This window comes from Desmodus rotundus, chromosome 11 (genome assembly GCF_022682495.2).
Source record: "Desmodus rotundus isolate HL8 chromosome 11, HLdesRot8A.1, whole genome shotgun sequence".
NCBI classification, from domain to species: domain Eukaryota; kingdom Metazoa; phylum Chordata; class Mammalia; order Chiroptera; family Phyllostomidae; genus Desmodus; species Desmodus rotundus.
Window position 1 is genome coordinate 3,975,922 of NC_071397.1, and position 18,075 is coordinate 3,993,996.

The following is an 18,075-nucleotide window of genomic DNA, read 5'->3' on the forward strand; positions in this document are numbered from 1 at the left end:
TTGGGCATTGTTCTACGAAGCGAAAGGTCGCCAGTTCTATTCCCAGTCAGGGCACATGGCCACATGCCTGGGTTGCGGGTTCAGTCCCCAGTCAGGGTGAGTACAAGAGACAACCAATCAGTGTTTCTCTCTCTCCCTCCCTCCTTCCCCCTCTCTCTGAAAATAAATAAAGTCTTTAAAAAAAAAAAAAGTAGAACCAATCTGTATGATTATGCTCTCCCCCCCCCCCCCCCCCTTCAACCACAATTAGTTCTTGGATTCAGACATGGAGAATTAAAGAGTTGAGCTCTCCCAGAGTTAGACTTTATCTAAGTGAGTATGTTGGAGAGAGACAGGTGCAAGGGAGAGGCGCAAGGGAAATTAGAAAGCGAATTGAAGACAGCAGAGGGCTGCAGGGTGGAAAGAAGCATGATGAGGAGGTCAGTGAATTATCTTAGGGCACAAACAAACTAAAAGGCACAGGTTTGTGATGGGAAAAAGTGCTGGCATTCAGGAATTTGTAGGCAGGGCAGTTCTTGCTGGTGATAGAGTTCCAGAGTGTGACCAGAAAGGGGGCTGAATGAGGTGGAGTTTCCTGGGGAGGTCAGGGAACTGAGAGGCCAGGATGTGGAGGTGCCCGCCACCCAGATGTTGGCGTTGCCAAGAATGATGGCAGAGTTGGGAGTGGAGAGAAACTTTGAGGTAGGAACCAACTTCTGAATGGATGGTGGAAAATTCCCGTCCAGTGGACAGCAGCAGAGAGGGAGAGAAGGTTGTGACAGGGACTTTAATGAAACAGAGGGAGAGTCACAGTCTGGAAGTGGCAATGCGCAGCTGGGCAAGGCGGACAGGCATTGAGGGGCCTGGGACAGGAGGGAAAAAACGCCTTCCGGAGGCCAGGCTGTAAGAGAACTGGTGTTTTCCAAGTGCTGCTTAGTTTCAGTCCAAGCAGAGAGTTGGAGGGGAGGTTCAGACAAGGGGTTGAACATCACGTACAGGAGTTTATCACAAATCTGGAGTTGAAGAGCAAGGACATAGTGTAAGGATTTGGGAGTGACGGTAGGGAACGTCTGGAGTCAGTCCAGAGTCGTATGGGAGAGTTCGGTGATAATAGATGATCTGAAAGTCTTGGATGCCCATTAGGGGCGTTTCTGTGGATGTCATTTCTATGACAGCCCATTAGAGGCTGTCATAAAGGAGGGTGAGGCATGAATAGGAGGATTAGCTGAGTCTCCAGAACTGATACAGTAACATACGCATGAAGTGTGCTGAGGCGGATGTCCTGCACGATCACCCTCTGCCCATGTCTCTACCTCATTCTCTGTGCTCTGCTGGCCCCGTTCTCATTCTCGCACACACACCATCTCTCTCTCTCTCTCTGCCACTCCAGCATGCTGGAGTTTTTCACATGTTTCTTTTCCCCTTTGTTTGCACGAGCTACTCAATAGCATGAGCTCTGGATCCAGACTCCTGCTCTGCTACCTTGTAGCTTTGTGATGGTGGACAAGTTAATTAACCCCTCTGTGCTTCAGCTTCCTCATTTGTAATGGGGGAACGGTAACAGTACTTACTTCCTTAGGGATGTTGGGGATTAAAAGTTAATTTTTTTAACCAATGTAAAAGTTCAGAACAGTTCCTCCTGTGTGTAGACTCGAGTGTTACTGTATTTTTCTAATACTTGAAGCTCTCTTTCCCTATTTCTTTACACGCCTGCTACTTTCTCATCATCCAGTTACCTCAGCTGAAATGTACTTCCTCACACGTCCTAGCTAAAGCAGCATGACACCGTGGGTTTTGGGGGGGGGTTTGTATCATTCATCACTATTTGGAATTACTTCATTATTCTGCTCTTCCCCTCTCCCCCCTTCCCCTGAACTGTTCCCTGCGGTATCTCAGCTTCTGGAAAGTGTCAGATACTTTATAGGTGCTCAAGAAGTTTTTGTACCAAATTGGCCTGAAAACACGGTGGTTTCCAAAGCCTCTACTCTGATCAGGGCAGCATATGGTGGCAAAGTGACCGTGAGCCTTAGGCCCTGAAGGGGGACAAAATCTAGCTCCTGTGTGTCAGTCCGCTGGCACGTCTAGACCGGGCGGCCTCCTTTGGTGCTGTTGGGACACAGCCATATTCCTTTGTAAATTTGGCTGCTTTTCAGCTACAGCCACAGAGGTGAGTAGTTGGGACAGAGGCCCTAAGCCTCACAAAGTCTGAAATATTCACTGTCCGGCCATTCACAGAACAGTTCGCCGACCTCTGATTTAGATGCGTAGAAAAAAAGACTAGAAGGCAACACCAAAAATTATAACAGAAGATTTGTTTGGGTAATGGGATTATAGGTCATTTTGGTTTTTATCTTCTTTTTGTATTTTGTTACAGACCCATGAATGTGGAAATGAAGTAGCCTTGTAAATGCTAATTTTGAAGTATTTAGAGCACATTTAATGACCTTTTTTTCCCCCCCTTAGTGCTGCTTTTGACACGAAGACTGGGCTACGTGTGGCCGTGAAGAAGCTGTCCAGACCCTTTCAGTCCATCATCCACGCCAAGAGGACCTACCGGGAGCTGCGCTTACTTAAACACATGAAACACGAAAATGTAAGTTCTCCGCTCAAGGAGGAGTCGGCTCTGCTCCTGAGTGGACTGGAAAGGTTGTCGCAGCCACTGCTGTGCAGACACATTAGAGCGTGTCAGACTTCGGACCGTGCTTATGCTGCGGTGTGTGCGGCCACTGCGGGATGGAATGTAGCTGCTCAGAAAGCCTTGGGAGGAAGTTGGTGCATCCACCTGGACTTTGAGTTTTCCTCAAAGGTTTTTAGAGGAAAAGTATTAAAAACTTTAATAAGAAAGGATATATTATGAGGTATAAGGATTTTTAAGAGAAAATATTACAAAGAAATTTTGTGTTCTTTACCTCGTTTGCTCAAGGCTGTCTTACCAGCGTGTGAGAGTCTGTGGCTCTCTTGCGTTATGGGTTATCTCGGAGGAGAAGGCTGAGGAAGAGTGCCTTTAATCTGCAAAAACGGCTTTACCAAATTTGGGTATTTTAATAAATGTGACAAAGATACTGTTTAAATAGCTTTTTCTTTTCTATTAATTTGGAAATTTGAGAACAGTGCCATCCTGCAAAGGGCTGCTTAAAAGTTCCAATATGGTAAATACATGGGTGCAATTGGAATATTAACTGATGCTGAAAAAAAACAGTTGACTGATTATTTTCCTGTATTTCAAAATCAAGTTAAAAAGAATTTATGTGGTTGCTATATGAAAGGAACTGTAAATTTTGTAGCATTGTAGAAACAACGATCATAGAGATTTTTTTTTAAAATTTTTATTTGAGCCCTGGCTGGTGTGGCTCAGTGGATCGAGCATCAGTTTGCAAACCAAAAGGTTGCTGGTTCGGTTCTGGTCAGGGCACATGCCTGAGTTGCGGGCCAGGTGCCAGGTTGGGGGGCTTGCAAAAGGCAACTGAACAATGTTTCTCTCCTTCTCTTTCTCCCTCTCTTTCACTCTCTCTAAAAATACATGAATAAAATATTTTTTAGAAATCTTTAATTTGACTTAGAGAGATTTGTTATTCCACTTACTTATGCATTCACTGGGATTGAACCTGCAACCTTGGCATGTCAGGACGATGCTCTAACCAACTGAGCCACCTGGCTGGGGTCAACCATAGAAATTTTAGAGTCATTTGACCCTATTGATTATTACTGTGTAGAAAAAAAATCAAAATCCAAGTTTATTGTCTATTTAGACTTTTTCTGTTTTAATAATTGAACTTTTTTGTCTATAGTAACAGAAAAATAACAGATAATTGATACTTTATTAATATACATTTGTTTTACAAAGTATAAATTTCTTCTAAATTGAGAGCATTGAGACTTAAATTTATAATCACAGCTGCAGCTTTCTATTTATTTTCATGTTTTACTTTAACTGCAAACTATTGAGAAAATCCTGTTTTCTCCAGGCAGCCTTATTCCTAGGTAAAATTTTACACGAGCGTCCACATGCAAACCTGAGTGTTTAAAAATGTCATTGCCGAGCTGCAGGCTTTCTAATCAGTGACATGTTTGCAAGAAATTGAGATTGTGGGGACAGCTGCCAAGAGAAGCTTTCTGCCAAGGTCTGCATAAAATCAAGGTGGCCTGGTAGCTTAAATGACAAGTTTACATTTGGTTTTCATCGCAGATGAATGTGTATGCTGGTTGTCATCACACATTAATAAGTGTGACAGAGACCTTGTCATAGCTTTTTAAATATAAAAAATACTTTGAGCCCTAGCTGGTGTGGCTCAGCGGATTGAGTGCTAGCCTGTGAACCAAAGGGTCGCTGGTTCGATTCCCAGTCAGGGCATGTGCCTGGGTTGCAGGCCGGGTCCCTAGTAGGGGGTGCGTGAGACTCAACCACACATTAATTTCTCTCCCTCTCTTTCTCCCTCCCTTCCCCTCTCTCTAAAAATAAATAGATAAAATCTAAAAAAAAAAATACTTTGAAAATGGATTGCAAGCTAAACCTAGAACCCCAAGAGACCTCCAGGAGGCCCTGGACTCCCACTGATGTTGCCTACACTAGTTTAAGAACATCTGGTCTACCAGCACTGTACTTTATTTTTTTGCTTTTCTTTATAGACAAATTAAGCCAGCGTTTGGGGCACACACGAATGATTTTGGGTTATCTGAGTCCATGCATTGGCTTTTCCAGTGAGCAGAAGCAACAACCTTATTTAGTCATTATGCTTTAATTTTCCGTAATGGGATAATTCCAAGTGTATCTTACATGGTAAGTGGGCTGGTTACATTTGGGCTATTTTGTATTTGTAGAAATGAGTAGGCTATAGTGATGGATATAATTTTTCTAATTTAGGAAAGGTTACAAGACTTTTAAAAAGAGGGCTGACAGTATTAGAAAAACAGGGTGTTAATTTACATAAATTGTTTCATAAGCAACTTAACAGCAGTCCATCATTTTTATATTAAGATGTTTGGATTTTTAGCAGTATCAGTGCAGCGGGTCACCTGTATTTGGATATTGGCGATTTGTTGCGTGAACAGAAGAAGACGCATGGCTGAATGTTTCATAGTTATCTGTTGGCTGGGCAAATGTTTGAAGGGGAATAGGAAGGGACCGAAAGACTTCGGTACAGTGTAGAAAAAACCCTGAATTTCAATCTAGTCTACAAACAGTTGTTAGGCACTTACAGTGTAAAACAGTTTTACCTAGTAAAGAACCAAAACTGCTAAGTAAGCTTGTCTGAGGATTTTAAAAGGAATTCTTCTCTTTTACCTTCTTCTTCCTCTTTCTTTTTTTAGAAGTGACTGTTTTGGACCACCATCTAATGTTTAGGTAGCCACCTGGCCTCCAAAGGCAACAGCAGTAGCAACAGCTTAAAACTCTTTAAAATTTTAAGTCAATATTGGTGACAAAGAGTGTTTAGATGCCAGAAGGCAGACGTGATCTTCTACACAAAAATGTCTCTGACCCACAATTCACTGTTCATGTTATTTCTTTCACGATAATGAATGACTGGTATATACTTGTCAGATGGGTAACAAGAGCTTGGTGATGTTTTCTGTGACTGTAAGAGTTACTCTGAGCAAAGTTAGCTGCCTCGTTCTTGACTGAACTTGCAACCTCGACCTCCCTAACACCTGCTCTAAGGAAAGCTGGAAGGGAAGCAGCCTGCCAACGCGTCCTTGGCTGGCTGGGCAGGTGCTGTAGTGCACACACTGCCCAGGGAAGGACTCGGAGCTCTGCGTGTTTTGAAGTGTCTTCTCTAAAAATTTGATTCCTGGGCTGCTTGGAGGTGTTGCACGTGTCAGAATGAGTAAGAGAATAAGCCAGTGTGTGACTTGAATTAAAAGGACAATTTCATTTAAGAAATGAGTAGATTATGAAATATTCCCAAAATGTTTGCCAGATCTATTTTAATTCTGGGAAACACCTTTTTACAGAATTTTTTGTATGATTGACACTCCATAAATATGATGAACAGAGAAGGGATATTTTACAAAAGCCCACAAAAATTTACAATATTTTAATGTAACACGAGTAGTTTTAATCTCATAAAGTGCATGCCATTTAAGAAAATTAAAATTTGATAGGGCATTCACTAATATTCTCTGCCCTGTTTTTTCCAAATTAATTAATTATACTTCTTGCAGCCATGTTTTTAAGTTATTTGAGTAATTTACTTCAGTTTTATATCTCAAATTTTGTTACTGGAAGTAGCTGCTTCTAAGTTTGTTTCTGTGATTTATATTGTGTAGTTCTTTACAAAACTCTAAGGGTGCGGTCGCCACCAGTCTCTGAGGAGACACCTTCCTTTCGATTCTTTAACAAACATTCATTAGACCGCTGTGTGCGGCTGTGGTTCCTGGTGCTGGGGTTCTTGGAATGAGAGGCACAAGCTGGTGGGTTGGAGAGACCAGGCTGCCTGTGGGGTTCAGACTCCCAGCTGTTTGATTCCAGGTGCCTGTTGCTCTCTCAAATGGGAGTTGGAGCTTTTCTCTGAAAATCTTTCAGACTTGTTTTTTGTTTTTTTGTTTTTTTTGTTTGTTTGTTTGTTTTTTACTGTTCTTGAGGTAACTATTGCATGAGTGATCCAGGGTAAATCTGACTCTAGTGCTTTAATTTTATGTTGACCTGAGGGTAATTTTTCACAATCACAACTGATACAGTGTGAAACAATGTAAATTGTTTTACATTTTTCTTGTATTGAGGAGATGGGCAACTCATAAAAAGAATCAGTGATTAGAAAATGTCGGAATAGGTGGATAAAATTGGCTTTTAGAGCTCAGCTACCTTAAAATACAAGTGAGTGTAGGGGAGAAAGTAATCAAAAGACCAGAGATTTTAAGGCAGCAGTGTATCAAACTCAAGGAAAAGAGTTGTGGAGAAGGACAAAGAAAATGATTTCACTTAACTTTAAAGCATCATTCAGAGCCGTGAATAAGGCCGTGGGTGGATCTTCTATGGGTGGGATGTAAAGTAGCCTCATCTCCACGGAGGACAGGTCGGTGAGATCAGCTCCTTCGACACACTGGTGTCCTTCGATCGTGCAGTCCTGTTTCTTAACACTTGTTCTCTGGGAGAACATACAGGATGCGCAGAATTCTCTCTCTCTCTCTCTCTCTCTCTCTCACACGCACATGCACACACACATGCACACACACATGCTTACAGTGTTCCTCAGATGTCCAAAGATAGGAAATTGGTTAAGTTATGGTACGTATATACAAGTGATAGCGTGTATTATTGAGAGTTACTTGAGGATGTGAGAACAGTCGTACGTTAAGTGACGAGGCAGTATAGAAAAGTGTATGCGTAGTATAGCCCCAGTTTAATTTATGAACATCAGGAAAAGGAAATATCTCAGAGTGTTAATATAGTTTTGGGTAGTGCGATTATAAGTGGTTTTGGTTTTCATGTATTAGGTTGTCTAGGTAAGGATCTGACAGTACCTGTACCTTTCCTTTGCATAGGATGCAAAGAGTTGAAAAACTCTTCCTGAATTCCAAGGTGTTTATCATTTTGTTGGTTTTCCTTTTGAGTTCAGGCTACCTGCAGTTGCTTTAAAAGTCTGGTACATGGATGAGTGGAGTAACATTCTATTAGAAATGCTATTTCATGATGCTGTTTTGAGCGCTGGCATATTTTCCCCTTAGAGCCCTTTGTTGGAGTGTTACTTGGTTGGCACAGCATGCTGACGAGGCCACAGACATGGGTCATTTTTAATAAAGGCCATTTGGCTTTCATTTATTTCATTTCCAAATACCCTTAAATCTGGCTGGGCATATCAGAAATGTATTCTAGTTCTTGTTTGCCTCCTCAGAGCCTAACTTTGGAGAAACGAGTGGTCTGGGTTTTAGTAGGAAAGGAGGGGAGTATATGTGGACTAGTCAGTATAATTCCTGGACCAGAAAAACTGCTCAAACACCTTGGATTACTGAGTATTAAGTAGCTCTTTGCTTTATGCTTGTATGAAGATAGCTTTTTTCATTTTTAAATAGTCTTATCTAAATACTTCATAATGGTTAAGAAAATTATCTTAATATTAAGAATATTATAAGAATAGTATCAAGAATATACTGAAAGAGTATTTGGGGTTTTTTTAATGTCAGTTTTGAAGACTATATAGTAACAAAATTTTTTATGGAATAGTAACTATACATCTAATAATAATACACTTAAAAAAAGAAAACGATATCTATAATAACAACTTTAGAAATGTGAGTTTTTTCTGTTTCTTAATCAGACTATTATTAGTGCATATGTTAAGTCAAAAGCCCTAAACCTTTTTGCCTCCTTATAAACTAATGGCTATATGTTACCAAATCCTAAGGAGTTAAATATTTTTAATAGTAAACTAGATTTTTATGAGAGGTAATTACTAAAAATAAAAGCCTAATTTGGTTAGAAGATAAATTATAAAGTATGTATATGGTTTGGTGATGTTATTGAACTCAGATAATGGGGTTTGGAATTAACTCATAATCAAAAACCCGATGGGTACTACAGAGTAAGTTCAGTGTTTATTCACTGTTTGATTTTTGTTTTCTGACAGGTGATTGGTCTGCTGGATGTTTTTACACCTGCGAGGTCTCTGGAGGAATTCAATGATGTGTGAGTAGATCTTTTGCCCTCACCCTCCTCAGCTGGAAGATGAAGATTAGCAGCCCATTTCCACTCCTGAACCACTTAGCAGTATGCAGGCTTCAAAATTTGTGTTTATTTCTGTCACCCCATTCTTTGGGGGGGTGGGATGGATACATAATAGGAGTGGTGAGTGTATTTACATCATTTCAGACACATTGTACCGTGTTCAGAGAGTCCGCTGTGGTGAGTCCTTCCAAGAGTTCAGTGGAGGAGAGTATAGGGAGTTTGGACTATGATTTTGTTTTCAAATTGCTTCCCCAGCTTTTAAAGGGACACCTTTACATTATTACATTTACATCAAGAAATATAACGGAGCCCTGGTCCCATATAGGTTCTTCCTTCCCTTTTATTTCTCTTGTATGTGGGAAAAGGTGCTAGAAGTGCATGCTGACCTTGAACTGTTCGATTTCTGCACTGGGGCAAAGGGTGGGCCTCACGGGTTGAAAAAGCTGGTGAACAGTGCTGCACTTCCCAGTTCTGTGGCCATCCCTGTTATGCTAGCCTGGGAGTCCCCTGGAGAGCAGAGCCGGGAGTCTCAGGAACCAGTAGCTGGGGGCGGGATGGGGGAAAATGAAGCAGGGAAGGAGGGAAAGCTGCTGCCAGGATGTGTTACTAAGCTGGTCACCACTGTGGGCAACTGGGGTAAACCTGCCAGGATCTTCCAGGAAGCCACAGAGTACACCTGAGAGGAGGAGCATTTACCCACTGGCTTCTGACCCCTTTGGCAAGGGTTACTTCATGGGCCCTTGCACGCCCAGGCTACACACGTGTGAGTGTGAGACGCATGAGTGCATTCATTCGAGTGCGAGGTCGATCGCGGCAGGTGTTTCTGTAAATGTGTGTGCGCCGCTCTGCGGCTTTCCCGTGTGGGACGAGCAGCCCGCCCTCTCGGAGAGGCACGTTCTTTTACCAAGGTGGAACCTACATCAAAATCACCAAAGTCCATAGTTTACCGCAGGGGTCACTCTTGCTGTTGTGCAGCCGATGGGTTTGTACAGACAGAGAACAGTGTGTCATTATGATGCCATGCAGTGAACTTTCACTGTCCTTGGAATGGCGGGTTTTGATATTCTGCCTGCAAGGGGAAGAAGTGCCGAAGTAATGTGCTTGTGAACTACTTTGGAAAACATGTGAATCAGGTCTGAGCTGTAGCCCAGAGTTTTAGGTACAGTGAGGATGGGTTTATTTAACAAGGAAATTAGTGATTTCCTAACCTAGGCAAACGCTGTATTTTGGCTTAATCGGGCATTGTGGAACTGGACTGTGAACCTGTTTTTCCTATGTGAAAAGATCTTATTTAAGGCGAGTGTCTGTGGGAAAGGTTAAGTTTTCTCCATCGTAGTGCCTTTGGCTCCTTTATCCATTTGAGCACCTGTCGACTTCAAGCGCACCCGCTGAACTAAAGCTGCGTTTATTTCTCCATTCGTGCAACAAATACCATGGCTGTTGAGCAGGAACGTATGTGTTCTTTATTCTTAACTGTAACGGCACTTCCTTGCTTCCAGCTTTACTGAGATACGGTGACACACAATGCCGTGTGACTTGGGCTCCTGTTTGTAAACAAGAACCGAGTTTGTCTCTCGGAAGCAGATCTCAGTACTGCTTGTCGAATACTTGCTGAGTGGAGTGTTGGAACCTGCTCCAGATAATCAAAACCCTAGTTTTGCCCTAATGAAATCAAAATCTTGTTAGGAGAAATACATTCAAAATGCTTTTGTAAGTTACCAGTTGGCTCTGTGACCTTGGACGAGTCACTTTGCCTCTCTGAGCCCCAGCTAACTTCCCTGTAGGATGATGAAAATTGAGGTGGTTGACTTCTGAAGTGTTTTCAGCCCCAGAGAATCTGAAAATGGAGTGATGAATCTCAGGTTGCCTTTAGGAAAATGTTTTGTTGTTTACTCTTTATGATGTGTTTGTATCACTGAAAAAAATAAGTGCTTATCCAGGATTGTGGTTATTTCAGTGTTTTCCAAAGTCATTAGAATTTGCATAAGAGAATAAGCGTCATCTCCACAATTGCAGGGTTTGCTAATATACCTAAATTGAGAGAGGATCTGGGTTGTGTAATACCACATACAAAATTGCATGCATCCCAATTCTTTGGGCTGTAAATCTTTTTCTAATCACATTTTTCTTGATCTAGAGCTATGATTATTATTTGAAGTCTCTTAACACTTCTTATTGGATAAATACAGTGCTTTTATTCTTTGAAAATTGGCTGATTGCTCAAGATAGGTCGTACGGGAATAGAAGCAGTCTGGGAGAAAAATGAGTGAGTTAACTGTATTAAGTTAAATTTGCAATTCATTTCCGTATCAGAGGTCTGCTGAAATGCGAGTGGAGAGTTGGTGAAGCTCTTCGTAGATGTCTTCATAGGTTCACTTTTCAAATCTAAATGAATTACACATCCGTTAGGAAAACGCCATTTAGTTTTTGTCTCAGATTGTCGATAAGATGCCCCGTTTTCTCAGATCAGCTGATATGAAAAGGTAAAGAAGCTTCAAGGCCTAGCATATATAGTTTGATTCCTTCAAGAAATCTTTCCCTAATTAACTCCTTCCTAAGTCTGGGTGGGGACCTGATGCAGACTCTGAACAGCAGTGTCTGGGGTGTGTGGATGAGACGAACAAATTCACACGGACTACAGAAGTCCTGTGGAGAAAAGGGACAGCATGGCCACTCAGAGAGAGAGCAAGTGAGCCTCTCAACCCTCGCCTGGACAGGCTTTTATTGCTTTCTAATAGCATCCATCGAAGAAGGTTCTCATTCATTATGCTCAGGTTTGCTTTAGGTGATTACATTTTACAGACAGCAAAGGAAAGGATGTTACTTGATTACTTCTAACATATTAACAAGGACAAAATGTTGCAAATGCAAGGGAACGATAAGAGTGATTGATCTGGTTGCTTTAAAGATACGCAGTAAGCATTTGCTGCTTCAACTCAGGGTGAGGGAGTTTTAGCAAAAGCAAGCCTGAAAGCAGTCTAGGTCTAATGCAGGCCTGGTTTCCCACGGGAGAGCCGATCTGTGGGCTTGGCTTCCTGTGTGCCGACTGCTGCCTGTCGGTTTTCCGATAGGGCTGTGCTACATTTGCCGTTCCACGCGGATAGGTTCCCTGTAGGGACCTCTCCGGGGTGTGCTGTAGCACCTGATGTTCCCTTTTTTAGCTCTAATCGTGTTCTGTTACGGTTCTACTTTTACACGTGCCTTCCTCTCATCTAAACAGTGTGTTTTTCCACCGTTGCACCCCTGTGCTCAGCGATTGTTGATGGGGTGACTGAGTGAACGAATAACCTCGTGCTGTCGTCGTTGTAGGTGGTTGCTGGTAGCATGCCCAGAGCACTCTTCTGACCGTGACGCAGACTGTCGGGTAGAATACTGAGTCCGGTTTGGAGGGTGCACATACGGTGGGGGGCACGTCTCAGTAGTCATCACTTCAGATGAAAATAGTTTGTTGTGAAAGAAGCGGGCTAGGCCGCCTGCCCGGCTGAATGGTGTTTTCACCCCTTACCTTACGACAGTCTGGTCCGCTTACTGGAGAAGATCTTTGGCCTGAGTATTTCCATAACATGCGTTCTTGCCGGTCTTGCAGTAATGCTGTGTGAGTTGTTGTGGGTCATTCAATCCAGTTTGGTAGTCATTGAGCACCTACTACCTGCCAGACACTGTTCTAGGTACGCTAGATACCATGGGAAACAGAAAAAGAACCGTCCTTGTTGAACACTGTACAGAGAAACAGCGATAACAATGTGCAAATAGAAGAAGAATTAGATAGTGCGGTAGCAGGCAGCAGTGCTATGGACAAAAAGGAAAGATAGAGAAAGGAAGGGAACTTAGGGGTGTGAGGGCAGGGGGAGAGATGCAATTTAAATGAGGCAGTAAGGATACGCCTCATTGAGAAAGTAGATTTGGGAGCAGAAATTTGAAGGAGTAGACTCATTCACACCTGTGGGAGAGCATTCCAGGCAGAGGGAACAGCCAGTGCAAAGGCCCTGCGGCGGAGGGCTGCGTGATGTTTGGAATTGCAGTGGGGGCCTGTGTGGCTGTAGTAAGGCTGGTGCCAAGTGAGTGAGGGCAGGCGACGATGAAGGAGAGTGGCAATCGGGGCAGGGCACCGCATCCTAGAGGGCTTTGTCTGCACTTGAAGAGGAGTGACGTGATGTGATTTTTAGTTTTAAAAAATCACTGTCTGCTCTGTTGAGAATAGACTGTAGTGAGTTCCAAGGACCCTTGAATGTATATATTTCAGAGGCTTGTGGTTACACGTTGTCAATCTCTGTGATTATTTTAAGTACGTTCTTTAAATGTGGAAGTGTGTTTTGCCCTTTTATAATTGCTTTATCAAATAGGGCTGATAGTAGTAGAGATGTTAATCTGTACATACAAAAGAGATTTTTTCCTACATAGGTTCTTTCAGACTGTATTATGCTTTAAAAACAAAGGTGGGCCCTGACTGGTGTGGCTCATTTGGTCGGGTATCAATCATCCTGCATATCGAAAGGTCGCAGGTTCTATTCTCGCTCGGGACACACACCTGGGTTGCTGGTTTGATTCCTGGTCGGGGTGCATGCAAGAGGCAGCTGATTCGTGTTTTCCTCTCACACTGATGTTTCTGTACCTCCCTTCCTTACCCTCTCTAAAAATAAACAAAATAATAAATAAATAGATAAATAAGTAAATAAGGTAGGGTAGGAGTCTTGACTGGGTGTTATCCCAAAAGTGCTTACTAAACAAAGGCCTAGGAGAGGGCACTGTGTACGGAACTGAAAGCCACTTACTGTAGACTTCCGCCTTTTTGCTGGTACAGTACATTTTAGTAGTGAGTCACTTTGAGAAATGGTAGTTTATGCTCTTTATAGTTTGATTAAATTTAAAGGAGACCGTCTTCACAAGAAAAGCGCAGGACACAATTATCAGTAGCTGTCCAGCTGTCTCAGGTCAAGCCGTCACTAAGTTATTTGAGACGTTATGAACACTGACAGCGGTGGGCGTGTCCTTACCTAGAGGTCCTCGAATTTGCTTTCCAGAGACAAATACTGTAGACACTGTGTGGCTGTCGGTGCTTCTTTTGGAATTGACCTATTTAAAATGTGCTCATCTGTGTTTTCCTCCCACTCCCTCGTTCACAACTTTCAAAAGTTGGTGTGTCTTTCATAAGCGTTGAGAAACTTTGCACGATGCTTACTTTTGTCCACGGTTGCAAGGTTTATTTTGGAAACCTTTCTGTATGTGATGAGTCGAAATTTGACAGTTGGTTGTCGTGGATTGGTCTTGGAGCTTCATGGAAACAGCATGCAGTGATTTCGGTAGTTTCTGCGAGACACTTCTGCCAGGAGTAATGCTTTTCAATTGATTTGGTTGTAGCCTAGCGGTAGTGCTTGACAGTTATTACTGGATAGACTGGTAAGTCTTACATCCTTACATAATGTTTGGACAGTCTCACCTTCCGTCGGGAAATTAGTGATAAAATGGATGTGGCCTCCTGTGGGGAGGGGTCTTGAGGGGCACTACGCAGTGGTGGAGTGTTCTAACTAAAAGTATGTTCTTGCTCTCAGGCTGTGCAGTCAGTGGCCTCCTGGCCGTGTTACGGGATTTCCTGTCACTGGTAACCACTGAAACTCAGTAGTTGTACTTGAAACTCCTGCGGCTGCCTTGGTCACGCTGCTCCGCACCTTCGTGAACTAGCAAGACAGGCCAGAGCAGCAGTTTGCAGCCTCGCCATCTCGTAATTACTAAAATTCGGTGGCACACCAAAAACTGTATTTTTTGCCGATCTGAAAAAAAAATTAATGTTGATCCATTCACACCAGATGGCTGTTGTTGTGTTGGCCGTTGTCATTTTTTTATTTGACAGCTAAGGGAAGAGAGGTCAGTGCCCCTGGTTGTAGAGTCAGGTACTACGCGTTTTAAAGATTCTTGCAGCACTCCTGTTGAAAATCGCTGTGATAGAGGGCTAATATTTTTTAGATTTTATTTCAATAAATTAAGACAGATTCTAGGTAGAATCATCCAAAGCAGTGTTTCCACTGTTTACCTTTCCTCCTTCAAATTGTTTTTCAAGGTTGGGAGAACAGTCTTATGAGAAAGAACTTGGATTCTCTCCTCTTCAACCCAAGCCTTTGTCGTAGTTGGTGTCACGGACGTGGCAGCCATTAGCCGATTTTTGGGGGGAAGTTCTGATTTCAAACTATTAATCAGTTATTCACAGTTTTCTCACGTGTCCGATTATGTGTCAGTGTAGGGTTAAAAAATACAGTGACATTAGAATGGAATATTCATTGCTGGTTTTGCCAGCTTTCCTTTTCATTAAAGGTTAACTTTGATAGTAAATACTGGGCATTGATAAGAAAATTACTTCCCTAGTTATTGTGATATGTATAAAACGCATTTTAGAAAATCATTCTCTTGACTTAAATTTTAAGTCAGCTGGGAGGACTGGGAGGCAGAGTGTGCCGAGGTGAAGATCAGAGTCTGGGAGATCGTATAGTTTTGGATGCCAGCCCCGGCACTGCCAGTCTTTTAACCTTGAGCAAGTTCATGTTCTTGTTCTGTCCCTCCTGCCTCACCAGTGAAGTGGGAGGACTAATGGGACTCCCCGCACGGAGCTGTGGAGAGAGTGCCTGAGACACAGGCCTAATAAATAGTGCTCGGCCCAGAGTAGGCACTCACAGACTTCAGTTACGCCACACTGAGCTTGGGACATCTCTTAAATAAGAACTACCTTTATGAAAACATTTCAAAAAGTCCAGTGTATACTTCAGATTGCATTTAGAGTCCATCCTTTCCTCAAGGCAATGTAAACATACAAGTTTTAAAATGAAATGCTAAAAATCTTTCCTTAAGGTCACATCTAGGCTAAATCCTTTTGATCTTAGTGGAACTGGAAACTGATCATAGTAGCCCAACATGGAAATTAGAAAACAGAAAAAAAAAATTCAGTTCTTCTTTGAGGAAGAAAATGAATGAATACAATGGTGTGTGTATATGTAAAGAGAGGTCATACACATACTTATTCATATAACACATTGTAGTAGATTTAAATTTACTGGCCTGGTTTCTTTCCCTCCAAATTTATTATAAAAAAAGAAATGAAATGAAATCAGCATTCTTTTAAGCTGAACTAATATACATTATTATTCAGCCTCAGGAATGGGTAATGATTCTTACCCACTAGATGAAACCTAACCTAATTTTAAGAACGGCCTCTTTAGCACTGATGTGGTTTTTATGTTCCCTTCCCTGCGTGATTCAGTAATGAGTGGGTAAGGCATTGCATCTGGAATATGTCTGGTGAACCTGTTGGGCTAGACTAATCATTCCCTAATCTTACCACGTAAAAGTAGGGTTGATTGCCAGCACCACACCTATGAGAAGTTCTAGACTGCCTCATCTTGCTTACAGATAAAATGTGTTCCTCCTTTTTTTAAAGTAAGTGTAGGAATGTTGTCAGTGAATAGTGTCCTTTTACCAGTCATTCCAGAAAAGAATTACAATTTGAAATTTTAAAGATACTCCTATGTTAGAACCTACATCTTGGAGGGGTTATAATGCGGTGAAAACAGAATGATGGATTGAAAATACAAGATGCTTTATCGTGGCCATCCATTGAGTTACCCTGTGTATTTCTCATGCAATAACAGTTTTAAAGAAAAGTGATGCTAACACATGTCATTCTAATATCCATTTTTGCTGTTTACTTTTTCTTTAGAGAAACTAGGAAAAGATATGTCAAGTAGGAGCGAGTATGAAATTTTTGGAAAAATAGATGACAGGTGATAAAGTTAGAATAGTGGTGTTGAAAATGAACCCCCGCGAGAAGTTACTGAGCTTTTAGCTGTCACTGTGGTACTTGCTGGGTGGCCTTTTCTTTAAAAGATAAGAACTTTCGTAAGATTTCTGGATTATTGTGTGACTCTCCCTTAATTTCTAGGTACCTGGTGACCCATCTCATGGGGGCAGATCTGAACAACATCGTGAAGTGTCAGAAGCTCACGGACGACCACGTTCAGTTCCTCATCTACCAGATTCTTCGTGGTCTCAAGGTGCAGGCAGTATTATTAGTAATGGTTTTGAGACATGGGATTCTTTCCTTTTCTCTCCTCTATTTAGGGCTTAAGAAGAAAAAAAAAACTTACGGAAAATTTTGAGCCCTCACAAAATCGCTAGTAACACTCATAGATAGTATAATGAACCAGCATATGGCCCCTTTCGTTTCCTTGGTGTCCCCAAGCCCTGGATTATTGTGGGGCAGGTCCAGACGCCAGCTCATCCCGCCCGCGGGTGCTTCCATGTGCGTGTGTGAGAGCGAGGGACTCTTCAGTGTCGCGTCTACACAGTCATGATCAGCTTTTGTATAAGCTAATACTGGTCGGTGTCTTGTTGAAACTTTGAAAACGTCCTTGAGGAGGCTGATTTGTTTGTGGGAGGGGTAGATAAACAGTGTTTGAAAATTAAACCAGTTTTGATATTTAGCAGTTTTGAGTCCTTATTGAGCTCCAGAGAACCAACTAGAAAATGAGATTGAGAGCTTTCTTTCACTCATGCTTCAGCTCTGAGCAGAGTTGATGGTATGGAAATCAGTTACGATGAATGTACAGACCACGCATAATGACTTCTTCGGGTTTCTAGTCCCGCTGTTAATGCCAGCAGTTCTTACTGATGTATGAGAATGTGCTTCTGCTACTCAGGGAATGTGGCAGTAGGGTGTTGGAGGTGACGTCTCACTTAACTGGCTCTTCTCTGTTTCACAGTATATACACTCAGCCGACATAATCCACAGGGTAAGTCTTGTGTTTTATTGAATTACTCTGGGGGGCCGGGTGGGAGGGGTGGGGAGGCTCGGAGAGACGGTCGTTTAGCCAAAACCTACTTCAGCTGTTTGAATATTGATTCAGTGCAGTTTTACTCTAGGTTTAAACTGATTAGAGACAGGAGGTGTAGAGTTTTCCCTATTTAACACGAATCAGGACTAGATAGTGGCTGCAGACTGGAGGTTGTCTGTCTGTTCATGGCCGGGTGAGGTCTGAAGTTTGTGTGTGGACCTCCTTTCTTCCCGCGAAGGAGAGGATTTACCGAGGGGCCTCCAGGTGACCCTCTGCTCTCTGTCCTTGTGTCCTAGGACCTGAAACCTAGCAATCTGGCTGTGAATGAAGACTGTGAGCTGAAGGTAAGAGCTGAATGAAGACTGTGAGCTGAAGAGTCGGTGGGAAGTATGCGTTTCACCTTGCGATTGCGTTTGATTAGCCAGGCAGATTTGTGTCGGGAATGGTTTATAAGTCATAATTTTTATCTGAAAATTCATAAATTCATATTGTCCTTAAGAATACCAAACTTTGAAATTTAAATCATAGACTTAGTAAGCTTTAGTATTAAGTGACATTAAAGGTGGTATCAGGTATCTTGTTTTCATTCCAAAAGTTAAATTTGAAATTTAACATTTTATA

General features: G+C 42.2%; 1 protein-coding gene across 2 annotated transcripts in view; it reads left to right on the plus strand.

Annotated features, from left to right (window-relative positions):
• MAPK14 (mitogen-activated protein kinase 14) overlaps window positions 1-18,075 on the plus strand; it is a 64,165-nt gene that overhangs the window by 22,636 nt on the left and 23,454 nt on the right. For both annotated transcript variants that reach the window (XM_024557573.2, XM_045193031.3), the window contains exons 2-6: window positions 2,443-2,572; window positions 8,541-8,599; window positions 16,563-16,674; window positions 17,383-17,412; window positions 17,751-17,798. In XM_024557573.2, coding sequence (XP_024413341.1) covers window positions 2,443-2,572; window positions 8,541-8,599; window positions 16,563-16,674; window positions 17,383-17,412; window positions 17,751-17,798 — 379 coding nt within the window. The remainder of the gene's footprint in view (window positions 1-2,442; window positions 2,573-8,540; window positions 8,600-16,562; window positions 16,675-17,382; window positions 17,413-17,750; window positions 17,799-18,075) is intronic.